The sequence below is a fragment of the Toxotes jaculatrix genome, chromosome 16, assembly GCF_017976425.1.
Source record: "Toxotes jaculatrix isolate fToxJac2 chromosome 16, fToxJac2.pri, whole genome shotgun sequence".
Classification (NCBI taxonomy): Eukaryota; Metazoa; Chordata; class Actinopteri; family Toxotidae; genus Toxotes; species Toxotes jaculatrix.
In genome coordinates, this window is record NC_054409.1 from 10,303,871 (window position 1) to 10,317,927 (window position 14,057).

General features: G+C 39.8%; 1 protein-coding gene across 4 annotated transcripts in view; it reads left to right on the forward strand.

Annotated features, from left to right (window-relative positions):
* LOC121195432 (protein unc-13 homolog B-like) overlaps nt 1–14,057 on the forward strand; it is a 61,584-nt gene that overhangs the window by 6,494 nt on the left and 41,033 nt on the right. For all 4 annotated transcript variants that reach the window (XM_041058892.1, XM_041058894.1, XM_041058895.1 and 1 more), the window contains exons 2-8: nt 751–780; nt 5,893–5,992; nt 8,436–8,551; nt 8,805–8,930; nt 10,808–10,881; nt 11,156–11,213; nt 12,780–12,993. In XM_041058892.1, the coding sequence (XP_040914826.1) occupies nt 751–780; nt 5,893–5,992; nt 8,436–8,551; nt 8,805–8,930; nt 10,808–10,881; nt 11,156–11,213; nt 12,780–12,993 (718 nt within the window). The remainder of the gene's footprint in view (nt 1–750; nt 781–5,892; nt 5,993–8,435; nt 8,552–8,804; nt 8,931–10,807; nt 10,882–11,155; nt 11,214–12,779; nt 12,994–14,057) is intronic.

A 14,057-nucleotide genomic window follows, 5' to 3' on the forward strand; every position in this document is an offset into this window, starting at 1 on the left:
AAACTTCCCAAAGCTATTTCGAAGGAGGTATAGTATTAATAAGAGAGAACAAATGACAAACATTACTAATACAGACATAAAAATGGTCATGGAAATCTATTTAACTTCTAAGATTCAGCAAAGTTTAGGATTATTGCTCGTGTCAGAAGGTTTACTCAGTGAGCTGCATTCATCAAAAAATTCACTCTGTATCAGGAGAGCAAACAAAGATGAGTTCTTCATTGGTAGTTATTGTGGAAAAAAAAAGTTTTTTTTAGGGTAATGGGAAAATGTAAATCAGGCAATTTGAATAATAATGTGTGTTTTTGTTATAAAGCCACCCAGTCAGGCAGGGTGACGCATGAATTTAACAAAAACATTGTGTGTGTTTTTTTTTCCTCTAATAACATTTTGACCCAAAGCTGAGCCACCAAAACAAATGGCTCATCTGTTTTGATCAAGCGGCACGTTAAGTGGTCTTCCTCTTGCAGGCGACAACATCGTGAGGCTGTTATTCAGGTGTCACGAGTCGTCAGCTCATGGCTCACTTCTCTGCATATCAATGAATTTATCAGGCTTCAGTAATACGAGATCCTGTCCGTTTTTCATTACTCGTGCCTCGACTTGTTTACATTTCTGACTTGTTTTTCCTCACCAGTGCACTCAAGATCTTAATTGAAATTTTTTTTGTTTCTTTTCATCAACTTAATAAAGTCCTTATGAAGAATTACATCACATGCTAATCATTGTTTTTGTTTTTTCTCTTTTCAGTAAAGAAAGCCAAGCTCCAAGGACCTCCAGGTGAGTACTGTTGTATTCACAAATCTTTTACATTTTATGAATGTATTTGTTCACTCTGTTCACACTTTCCTTCCATCTTGAAGATGTTTCATGTTTTTAGCACTTTGACTCGCTCAGTCCTCTTTTATCTGTAGAAGCGGTGGTTCTTTCAGTCTCTTAAGAGCTGAATCCTGGTCTGTGGTACTTGTGGGACTGTTCATGATGTGTTACATCAACCTCACCCAGGGTCGAACTGTAGGAGAATCCCCAATAAACTAGTCACTTGCAATATATCACTTAAAACTTCCTGATTTGAAAGCTTTCCTATTAATGCTAATTCTCTTAATGCAGTTCTTGTTGGAAATATGCCACATGCACTCAGTTTCTCATGTAGGTTAATCACACAAATTCTGGCAAGTCACTGAAAGCCAGGTTTGATTTTGCATTGTGTAATCCTGTGTCCTTCTGCGCCACGCCGTGCACAGGTGAGCTTAGATCGGTGGCCGCTAAGTCCAAATCCCCACGGTCTTCACCTAAGCAAATCCCTCCAGCATTCAGCCTCACGCCTTCCTTTAAGCCTTGTGACGTTTCTGTCAAGAGCAGCCATCAGCACTGACACAGAGTCGCTGTGGCTTTGGATCTGCTGCTGACATTTTACTCTCACTCTCAGTTCGCACCTGACCCCTGTAAAGTCAATTATCCAGCAGGTCTCTACGTTCGTTTTGTGTGTATTTTTCTTAACCCCCCATCCCCTCCTTCACCTTTAAGCATAATGATTTTTTGAGGTGTCTGCATTGTAGCTGCACTGAGCTATTGGTTTAAAATTGTCGGCCTGTGCTGGCCTTCTATGTCTGCCTGTGCCCTCCTCCCTCCTCTGCACCACACCGCGTTACACCTACCCAAGAGCAAACATCAGGGATAATTGACTTAAGCTTGTCGTCAGCCCTTGGTGAAATTTAAACATCAGTCACTTTTTTATGCTACAGGGCAAAGACGGATTTGATAGGCACAGTCCTGCAGGAGATTTAGAAGATCAAAGGTTATGTTGATGCTGTAAATGATATCACTTTTAAGCAAATGGTGAAAAACATTCAAATTAATACTGTGAGATTGATATTGTAGGATTAGTAGTAGCAACCTTTTCGATCAGGTTTTCATGGAAATGTCATCATGCAAAAAATATCCTCTTCCACACCTAACTCATTGTGCCATATCAGCTAATATATAGGAAAGCCATGTTTTGCAATTGCATTGTAGGTCTTTTTTTTTTTTTTTCCTTTTGGGCCATTATGTCACCGTACTTCCCATTGTTTTGGGAATTCTCGGAAATAACAGGCTCTATGTCTGTTTATTCAGGCTTAAGAAATGACTTAACGTGTCATTGTTATTTACTAGTCCTCGTGATAACCCTAAGTCGCTCTGTAAAGGAAGATGTGTAACTTGTTGGAAGAACGCACAAAGTTTACATAAGGCTGGTCTGGGATCTGTGTTTGCGCTGTGCTTTCACCACACCTTTAGATGGATAGTTTTTAGGCCTTACTTTTGGAGGCCTTGGATTAAGTTATTTCTGGAGAATACTGTACATGTAGAGTTGAAGGTGACCTTGGATGGGCCTGTGGCCAGCTGTCTTATTTTCCACTGATTGCCACAGGAAACTGGGGCTTGATAAGGGCTGTGTGTTGCTGGATTTGTGTGTGCGTGTGTGTGTGTGTGTTCAGTCTGTGTGTGTGCTCGCCCACAAATTTTAGTATTTTTATTTTTACAAGTACTATTCTGAGTTGCTCAGGATGCGTGTTCAAGTCACATTATGTTCAGTCTAAAACTCTGTACAGATATAGACTTCACATGAGGGGGTCCCAGCAATGGTGAAAAAAAAAAAGCCTCCAATAGGTTTATGTCTCCTGTCGCATGCAACATTGATGAGTGGTCTGAATTTGAAATGTCAGCCTTCCAACTGCCTGCGTTTTCCTGACTGATTGAAAAACTCATCATCAGTCAATAATGGATGAAGACACTTACAGCTCAGGAGTGAGTGGGCGGTTCACAGGCTGTGGCAGCGAGTATTGTCTTAAAACAGCGATATGACAGTTAGGCTGTATCATCCCACAATTCATCACATCTGATTCCTCCTGATCCCTCCTCTGACAGGTGTGCTCAGTGTGCTTTCTCTGTGTTACTGTGTGTGCATATGTGTGTGCGTAATGGAGAGAGAGAGAGAGAGAGAGAGAGAGAGAGAATGGGAGTATGTGCGCTCTGGTTAGGATAAGATTTTACATTGTCACTTTAGATTAGTTAGGTACAAGCTTGATTTATGTGGATTTACATATCTTGCATGTTTGGGTGTGAATGCTTGACCCCGACTAATATACAGGCAGGGATGATATTATCATTTACTAGCATCTTGTCATGGCTGTACAAATATGTACTATATGCATACAGTGAAGCGTAAAGCTTCCTCTTAAATGAATGAATGACATCTTCTTTTCATAATAAAAAAAGTTAAACACATGTTTATCACAACTCTTTATAAAACTACATTTGAGGCATCCTTAACAAAAATGTTTACGTTGATTTCTGTCAACTTTGTGAATTAAATCTTTAAAAAAAAAACTGTTTTAAAACATGGAACCAACCAATCTTGCTACTGATCCTTTAGATTTTTATTTATTGTATTTTTCTTTTTTTTTTTTTTTATTGACAGATTAATTGACAGATTGTCAATTGACAGATTAGTTGACCAATCTACTTGCCAGGGTGACACTGTTCCTAAATTACCTCAAACCTTGGTCAGCAATTTTGTACAGCAATTCCTTACTTACTTATCGGCCAAAATATACACAATATCAATATACCTGCAAAGCAGTCTAGGTCTAGTGTTCATATTATGCATATCCAAAAGTAAAAAAAAAAAAGGGAATACTGGCCAATATCTTGTCAGCATATTTAAATTATTCTCAAACACCGATACTGGTATTGGCCTCATAAATCCATTATCAGTCAGGCTCTAGTGTGCATGCACATAGTTTGTGTTTTTTCAGGCAGTTACCGCTGCTTCCTCCTCAACAGCGCAGATTGTATCAGCCGTATAGTGGACAGCGCCTGCTGTAAAGGGCCCACAGCCACTAAGTGGCTCTTATCTAATCCAACATCCTCTTCCCTTATCTCATCTCTTCTATTCATGGGAGGCGGCCCAAGTGTGGCACAAAGCATGGACTATCTAATTAGGGAATGGCTTGAGCATCCCCCAGGCTCCTTTGTAATAATGCCTGTGTTTTGTCGCCGCTGCCCTCTCGAGACACTAATTAGGTTTGTGTCCTGTCACTCATGGTACTTGCAGGACGGACGATGCTTTCAGACGGTGTCACATCAAGGGGTTCGCCAGGTGCTTGCAGCACAACTTTTTTGTTTTGGGGCCTAATTTAATCTTAAACATTTATTTACATTGTGTGTCAGTGGAATGTTGTAAAAATCCACCTGTGTCAACTGTTAACTGTCTCATTGTGTCAGAGTTGCGTTTACTTATCTGGCTGTTGTGTTAAAGACTATGTGCAGAGTAAATGTTTCAATATGTTGCTGGGGTAACCAGGAAAATCTTTGTTTAGTGTGGTCAGGTGATCAGTTTACAAAGGAACAGCTGATGCTTTGCTTTTATTTCCCATGGACCAAAAAAAAGTGGAGTGTGTGTGTGTGTGCATGCAGGGGGGCCAACACCAGGGTTTTGCCCTGGAAATCTTGGGTATCACAGTGCTGTCTGTATCAGTTAAATTATTTTTGATATTGTATGGTGAATTGTCAAGAGAAATGCATTTAACTCGTGTTTTTTATGTAATTACTTAACTATATTTCACGTATCAGATGTATTTAAAAACATACATCATATCATCATATCATAATGTGAAGTTACATAATGTGATAGAAGATTTTTTCCGTATTGCCCACTCTTTGTCAGTCATACCACCTATTCTAAAGCATTTCAAAGCATTTCAATCTAAGCTGCTCCTATAGCTGCTTTTGTGCACAGGTAGGTGTCAGATTTATGCAGCTAGAAGGAGGTGTTGCAGGGCTAGTAACGACCAGAGCGAAACTGAGCACTACCACAGGCACGGGTTTGACTCTCCCTCGGCCTACTGCGGGAAATGAAAAGTGGTGGTTGTGTTACGGGCTGTTTAATCCCCTTCCACCCCCCTCACCCCGCCCAGCGCTGACAGCTGGCACAGATGGTTGTTGTTACTTCAGTACTACTGGCTGAGAGGAGGCTGATGGAGATCACTGGGTGTGAAAGTTTACACAAACCGAAAAATAGGCATGTGAATCCCTGTCGCAGAGTTCCAGCATTGATCGTTTACTACAAATATGGCCGGCTGTCATATGTAGACTTTATCTGTAGATCACATAGCTTCCAATAGATGCCTTACACAGGAAAATTACTGGTCACCTTTGACCCAAGTGAAATTCGGTTTTAGTCTTGATGGTATCAGGACTGACAGAGACCTTTTCTGCAGTAATAACAGGTCAGGAGAGACTTCCACTTTATTACATCATCAGCAGACCTGCATCCTCTGTCACATACTATATGTGTTGAAGGCCATTATAAAGAATAGAAAATCAGGAGAAGCTGTAATTTACAGTGCAGGAGAGACATACCAGGCGGTTGGATCCTGTAGTTGTATCTGCCGTGTGGGGTTGGCTCTCATTGGAGATTAACAGGGTCAGTTTGCTGCCCTGCCCTGGCTTGGCTTGGCTTGGCTAGGCTCCCGGGGGGAGGGTGCAGGACTTATCTGCTTTCACTCTCACTGGAGCTCTTGATGTCTTTTTGTCCCACACAAAGCTGAAGTAGAACTGGCCTGGTCAGTATTACCTGTATTAGTTTGAGCTTGTGAACTGTCAATATGTAACACCCTTTGAAAGTGTGTGTTTTGGTACAGTTGTGCTGGATAAATGACCCTGCAGACTTCTGCAGATCGGCTGACACTTTCACCACACCATATCTTCTCTACTGCTCATTGACTCCCCAATGTTTTTTTTAATAACCATGCATTATATTCTCCCTTATACAACCCCTATATATGCTCTCAGTGCATTGCTGCCACCTCAGTTTAATTTAAACTATAATCTCCTTTTCTTTTGTTTCAGACAAGTTCAACACCTACGTGACGCTGAAAGTGCAGAATGTCAAAAGCACAACTATCACTGTGCGGGGGGACCAGCCCTGCTGGGAACAGGATTTTATGTTGTAAGTTATTAAACACAGACACACAGGGTCATGCATCAAGATTTACTGAACTAATTAAATTTTGATCACTTTAATTACCAACTATAATAAATAAAAACTTCATAGTAGACAAGAGAAAATGCTGCAAGGACGTCACATAATATACTAAATATAAAGGAACATCTCAGTGCAAGCTTTGCACATTATTCAAGACTGTTAATATGTTTGACTTGATATGTTTACTCTCTGTGTCCTGTATTATCATAAAATCACTGACAATGGGCATCTTTCTATATTGACAAAACAAATTTTATGGTTTAGTGAAATTACTCCTCAACTGGCAAGGCTCTCTTTGCTGATTATCTTAAAAGATATTAATCTATGAGAAACAGTACAGGATGCATCCTTCTGATTCAGACACATACAGTGTTCCCACATCGTCCATGGAGTGCCATTTCCCGTTACTCTAATTTGAAACCTACGTAGTGCTTATAGCTACAGGAAATAGTTATATATATAGTTTTTCAAGTTGAGCAGCTCGTTCCTACGAAAGCTTCTTGTCAAACAGCTGCTGTTCATTTCCTCCCTGTAATTCATTGGTTTAATTTCCTCATTTTACTTTCCCTGTGAAAGGTATCCATGGTGACGAGAGAGACAGCACGTTGTTGCATGTGTGTCATTGTTTGTCTTTTGTTAACTCCCTCATTGCAACAGTGTTTGTTTTTCCAGACCTTCATCCTTCTACTGTCCATTAATGATGTGTTGGCTAGGTGTAATTCAAAGTAAAGCATAATCATTCGTCAGGGTTTTCAGTAAATGCTCAGCACCACCTGTTACAACCTAATATCTTTATTAAACATTAGAAATGATGACTTAGCTCAAGTAAATTCTAAAAATGAGAGCTGCAAATTTCATAACTGTGAACATCAGCATCACACTACCAATAGTTTTTTCAGGAGTAGATTTATATTTGGATGGTGGTGCACTTTAATGTATCAGCTTGGAAGAGTGTTTCAAATTGAAGGAATAGTTCAACATTTTGGGAAAAATATGCATTAGCTTTCTTGCCAAGAGTCAGATGAGAAGATCGTGACCACTCTCATGTCTCCACCATAAATATGAACCTACCACCGGCTGCCAATTAACACAGCTTAGTTTAGCCTGTTTTCAGTCCTTATGCTAAGCTATGGTAATCATATATATATTTACCATACAGGCATAAGAACAGTATCAAGTTCCAGCAAGAAAGTGAATGAAGTAAAAATGAAGTATTCCTTTAATGTTGCCATAGCTCTGACCAAAAATATATGGAATTTAAAAACCAGCACTGTTCTGCTTTAATTTGAGGATAGTGCAATAGAAGGTGGGCAAAATTGTCATCAATAATAAAATGAATATGCAGTTTGTAATGAGTTAAAACCACCACTACAATGAAAGGCTTTAGAAAACAGAAAGTTAGCAAAAATGTTATGCTTTTATAATATAAGGTTTCCACATTTCTTGTTCCAGTTCCGCTGTGATTTATATTTGCTGTAGGTCCACCCTGTTTGTTTTGGGAACTGTGCAATAAAACTGTTGTTTTGTGTCAGAATGGGAGCCTCTAATTAAACTTAATAATTATCTGAACTACATAAAGTGGTTGTGAAAGGATGTGGAAACTTTCACTTACTTACTTTCAGGTGGGCCTCTGCAAGTTCATTCCAGGTGTTCATTAGCGTTTGAATTTTTTAAAAATGGATGATCCATAATCATTAAAAAAAAAAAAGAAAAACTACAAGTTTGGATAACAGAATCTAAATGACATCCTGAACAAAAGAAGTCTCCCAGCTAAAATTAGCAACAGTTTGATATTAATACCTTGATAGATTTATTTATTCTGTGCCATTCTGTATGAGCAGATGATTTAGAAAGCCTTTGTCTGTGCACCTGGATGCCCTGGATACTCAACGCCCTCCCCTGCACTTCTCTCAATTGGCTGTTCTCTTTGATTATCTTTTCTCTCATCTTCCTTTTGTTTGGCCTGTTGATAGTTGTAAACTGCCACAGATGAAAATATGCAAATGCCCTTATCACGTGACCCCTTTCAGAATTGATATGCTGTTTTATTGCTGTCATCAAGCTGTTTTTGGGCCCTTTGAATAGCACAAAACAAGGCTGGAATGGATTATGACAGCTAATACACAACAGAAAGAGGAAGCAGCCTTTGTTATCAGCCAGTGGTAGGCCTGGCAGTAATTATGTAGAAATTTCTGGCTCATTGAATGTGAATTGAATAACATTGGAAGTGTTTTCAGTGTTTTTATGTTCTATTCTTATAACAAAGACTCAAATTATGTAGCTATTGTTTAGCTCCTTTATCCACTGACATTCTCTAGGCTGATTATCAGGAAACACCTTTTATTATTGAAGACTGACATTGCTTGATACCTGATATGATTTTTTCTTATTTGCCTTTTCTCCTCAGTGAGATCAACCGGCTGGACCTCGGCCTTATTGTTGAGGTGTGGAACAAAGGCCTCATCTGGGACACCATGGTGGGGACCGCCTGGATTCCTCTGAAGAGTGTCCGCCAGTCGGAGGTCGGAATACGCACCCACACAAATTACATAATACAGAAGAAAGATACAGGAAGAATTTAATTCCACAATAATTCTTTCCTACTGACGTAACTAAGTTTCTCATTAGTAACAAGATGAGGTATTTAGCTTTTGTAATTTATTTTAACACCACAGACACAGTGTGGCTTCATTGTTAATTATGTTTGAAGTAGTACAAATACACAAAAGAAGTTTTGCAGGTAAACTAATAAAAATACCTGAAATGTACTAATTTCAGGAGGGCTCAGGTGAGTGGATTTTCCTGGATGCAGAGGTTCTGATGAAAGCAGATGAGATATATGGCACCAAGAACCCAACACCTCACCGAGTCCTGCTGGATACTCGCTTCGAGCTGCCTTTTGGTGAGACCTGCCAATCCCTTTTTTTTATTTTAGCTGGATGTTACACTTCCAGAATGAGGCAAATTTCTGATAAATGAACCACACTTTTTGTAAAGTTCAGGTGGTTATGTAATCCTGTCACCTCAAGTATCTGGTCTGACCACAGTGGATGCACGAGTGATATAGAGAGTACATTAGTGATCCAGGTTACCTCTGGGCAAATCAAACCTTGATCCGCTGAGTTACACAAAGGCCACGAATGCTTCCTGCTGAAATGTCAGCAGTCGGCTTTTGAGGCTAGACGGGAAAAACTATCCAGCCTGGGGCACTGTGTAACAAACTGATGACGTAGTATAACCTGGTGGTTTTATGCAAGCATTGATTTCTCCTGTAGAGGAACTATATGGATCACATAAACAAAAAACCTACTCAGTTATAAGTATGAGGTCACTTTTTTCCTGAATCAAGTTAAGTCATAACATCCATACTGTTATCTTATTGCATGATGTGAAGGACACTGATGTTGAACAACTAATGGCTAGAAACAGGAAAGTCTTAGATATTTGTAATAGATATTCGTCTTAGTGTCTAATGTCCTCTGTCTGGTTCCAGTGCGGATGAGGGGCCTGTTTCTGTCCTGTATAAATTGGGGACACTGACTCACCAATGGCAGATCTTCCTTTATTAACTTAGGTTCAGCAAATATAATTTTGTCTTTCCAGGTTGTTCCATTGTGGCCGACAGGATTAAGGAACCATTAAGAATGCTTTTATATATATTGCTAACATGATGAAGAGGAAAGTTTGACTGTGAGACAGTTTGGGTCCATCAGCTAAAAGTGACTGTTTGCTGGAATTATCCACAGAAACATTTGCATACACATTTAATTAAAGCCACATTTAATGATTTTCTTTTCTTTTATTTATTTATTTATTTATTTTAAATCATCACTTTACAAAGTAGAGACAGTTTAGAAAGGGGTTACAATGTTTTCCATGGTGGTGTCCACAAGCCACTCACAACACCTTGTCCAATCTAATTGATCAACTAGTATGCTAGACCCTATAATTTGCCTGATTAAAATGACAAAAAGGATTTCAGAAATGAAATGTCCTCCTCTTGCACTCTACCTTGACCACCATTCTACCTGCAGGATCCAAGTTACCGGCGCTGCGTACAGCTCGAACTCATATGATCAAAAGGCATCAAAGTTAAAGCAGGGTGTCTGTCTGTTGAGTGGGAGACAGCCTCTTTTTCTGTTTCAAGAGGAGACCTTTCAAGGTTGCAGGACGCCATCATGACTCTCTGCGCCACCAGAGCCATTCATTAAAGCCGTGGGTCGGTGTGTCTTTGAAGCCCTGGCCTTTGTGTGTGTGGCCTTTAATGTGCTTCTGTCTGCAGTGTAGCGCAAATCCCCCCGAAAAGTGGGATCGGTGAGAGTGCCTGATCTTAGACAGAACAGTGATCTAGTATATGGTTGGAGAGGCAGGGTTAAGTGGCACAAAAATGAGGACAAAACACTCCTGTCCTGCTCATGGGCACTTCAGTTGTGAGGAAAATGTTGACTTAATTTCATATCAGCTGTCCCCTAGATAAACATACATGTATAAGCATGTAATATATTTTGTCAAGACTCTTCTGTAGCATCTTAGGCTGTTGGATCCTTTCTACCGTGATGAAAATGGTCCTGACATTTGTGATTCTCCTCCCTTAACAGCTTGTGGCCATTTCTAACTAACTGTTTTTATTTCCTCGTTCCAAAGAAGCTCATAGGAAATTCAGCAGGCATAAATGTATTATGATGGCATCCTGGAATATGATGCCTGAAGTCAGAAGGAACAGGATGTTAACGTCAAACACAGGTTCACATGTATGTTTTATGCATATTTTGGAACCAGACATCCCAGATGATGAGGCACAATACTGGACAGGCAAGCTGGAACGCATCAATACCATGAGAATCCATGATGAGGTAAAGTACAGTTTAATAAGGTTTTATTACTTTTATTTGTATGTATGTGTTTGTATTTATTTGTATCAACAAGTGTTTTTCTATGTTTTGGTGTCTAAAAATAACGTATGTTCCTGTTCACTACTTTACTGCTAATGACTCACTTCTATATTTATTTATTTTTTGTTGTTCATGCTGAAGGAGTGGTGCATGTAAATTGCTGTGGTAATAATAACAATATGAGGACATGAAAAACAGACTTGATGCCTGCTGTTTTTCTCTCTCTCCTTTGTAGTACCCTCTTCAGGATGACGTTCAGAGTCGCCCACTTCCATTTGCGGCTTCCCAGTGCTGTGAGTGTGTCTGCCCATACTGCTCTCAGCCTCTAGATGGGGCCAATTATCCACACTTCTGACTCTCAGGCTTTGAAATGATCTCTTTCCCCTTCCTTGACCCTGTTGCACTGCCCAATATAGTAACAGCTGAGCCATTTTAATCAGAGTAGGAAATTACAACTGTACACTTCTGTAAATATTTTTATAAACTTAACAAGGAGCCCATGTTATGCATGTTAAACCTTTTCTTACTGCTGTGACAGTTTGTTTTCCACTCCAGAACCACTGATGGGGTTCCCTTATCCTCCCACTATTACACTATTTTTTTTGTTTTGTTTTGTTTTGTTTTTTTTGTTTTCACCCCTCTCACCTTCTCTGACTCTACCTCTCACTTGTAACATCTGCACTTTCACCAGGCAACTATTTCGGATGGGCTGACCCACTGAGTATGTAAAACACACTTTGATGAAATTTTCCCCCCGGCCAATCCTCAGTGCCCTCTGCATGTCCTAATGCCCCACATCCCCCAGTGACATGTAATCTATAAAGCTTCTGTGCATTTTATTCTCATGATGGCACTCCAAGATTTGTTTTTCCTCTCTGTTTTCCTCAATCCCCTTTGGCCTTTTTTACTAAATTTCTTTCCGCTGTTGTTTTCCTGTTATCTATGCTCTGTGCTGATGTCACATAATTTTCCTAAATCATCTATACCTAATCCTTAAATGATTGGTTTAGCACACACACCATCAAAAACACTGATATGTTTTTCTCCCTCTCTCCTAAATTGTGCTCTACACACCACTTTAGAGAGAGTTCATTTGAATTTAATAATAGTAATGGGATGAAACATGTGAAAATTATTAGTAATAGCTATAGAAAAGCCCTCATCAAATCTTAGTGTAAAGTGCAGTTGCAGCACTAAACCGGGAGGTGGCAGTTTTTGCTCAGATGTATTTATACATCACCTTGACATTTCTTTGTCCTCCCACTTCACTCTTAGAGATATCAACAGAATCAGTTTATCCTCCACCCTCTCACTTTATCGCTCTGAAAAGATAAAACTCCACCTCAATGCTTCCCTCCAGCAGACTCCAACCTTGCCATCATTTTCTAAGGTCACTCTTGGGGTTGGCAAGGTCACTTTCAAGATGTGGTCTTGGTGCACTTTTTATATGCAACCATGGATCATGTTATAATAAAAATAATAATTGATATAAAACAAACAAATGTATACAATTATATACAATTGCAGATCAGTCTAAAGGATAGTACAGACAAAGACGCAACTCATTATCTTACATTTAGCTGAAGAGGTTGCATGTGTAAGGGCTGCAGTCTTCTAAAAGTGCATGACCTTTGCTCTCTTCAACCTCCCTATTAACCTGGCATCCACTGACCCTAGTCCATTTCTTTGTTTCCTCAGCTCTTAACATTTTTTTCCAGTTAGACAAAATGGGATGCATTGTCCATTTTCACATTTGATAATAAGCAAGGATTTTTTTAATGCTTGTTGTCATATAATACATACTTATTGATGTTTCAGGCAAGCTTGATTTACTCAGCTCATCGTGTCTCCTGTTGCAGCTCTAGATGACCAGGACAGTGCTGTAGATGACCGGGACAGTGATTACCGCAGTGAGACGAGTAACAGCCTGCCTCCGCGTTACCACACAACGGCTCAGCCCAACTCCTCCATGCACCAGTACCCCATGGGGCCTCGGATGCAGCACCACCCGGACTCTTGCACAGACTCTGTCCACAGTTTTGACCTGGACTACAGGGACCAGAGAGGAAGCAGGTAGACTGAGTATACACTCACAGTCACCCATACACACCTTCACTCTCTCTGTCACTCAAGGTGAAACCCTCACTTTCTTACACAAAGTTGGTATTCAAGCTTGTGGTCACTGTAATGGTCAGATTAGAGACAACACAAGACATATTTAAAGACTGTTGTTCTGTTTGCATTAGAATAAACAAGTGCACCCTCAGTAATAAAATTATTACTCTACGTATTCCATTATTTCTTCAATTTACTTGTAACAGCAGAGCAACTTTCATTTCCTGTGTACTGTCTTTACTCATACAGAGTCTTCTGATTTCTCTCTCCATAAAATACAGAGCTGGAGACATTTCAGTTACAGTGACAGAAGGAGTCATTTTAATCATCATGCTCCTTAAATTTTTCTCTGTCGGATAGTTTGCCTGACCAAAAATCCAACATAGCTGGAGCTTTGTGCTGTTCTTTTGTCTGTGAGCTGGCTTTCCTTTTTTTTTGCCGTAGTTGATGGTTCATTCAGCTGCCTCAGTAGAACAGGAGGGATTTGTACTCCAGAGGCGAAATGGATTTTGTCAGACCCTGTTTTCTCAGCCTAAGTGCCAGAGCGAATTCAGCTCTCTCTCCAGCTTTTTAATTCATATTATCGTGGCTGTCCACTGACTTGCACATCAGGAGGCATACACACTATTTGTTTAGTGTGACTGAAGTCAGAAACTGAGATGGCCAAAAGTGTGTGGTGATTGTTAATTATGTATTAACATTAAAATAGCAAGAATATTAGAGGAAAAGACAGCATTTGTTATACTACTGCAATACAAAAATCATTACTATTATCATCATTATTATTATAATTAGTAATACCACACAGCTCTTTTCACACAGCCAGATTTCGTCCATAAGACAAACAGTTTCGGTGCATGGAATCTACTTTTGTGCACTCGTGGCTTGTCATGGTGCACCAGTGAGACTGCTGCAAATATGCCTGTGTGGACTGATAGGGAGTTGATCCGGATAATTCTAGATCAGAAAAAAAAATGGGATTACAGCCAGGGAAAGCTCATTGTTAGTGTTTCTTTTTGTCT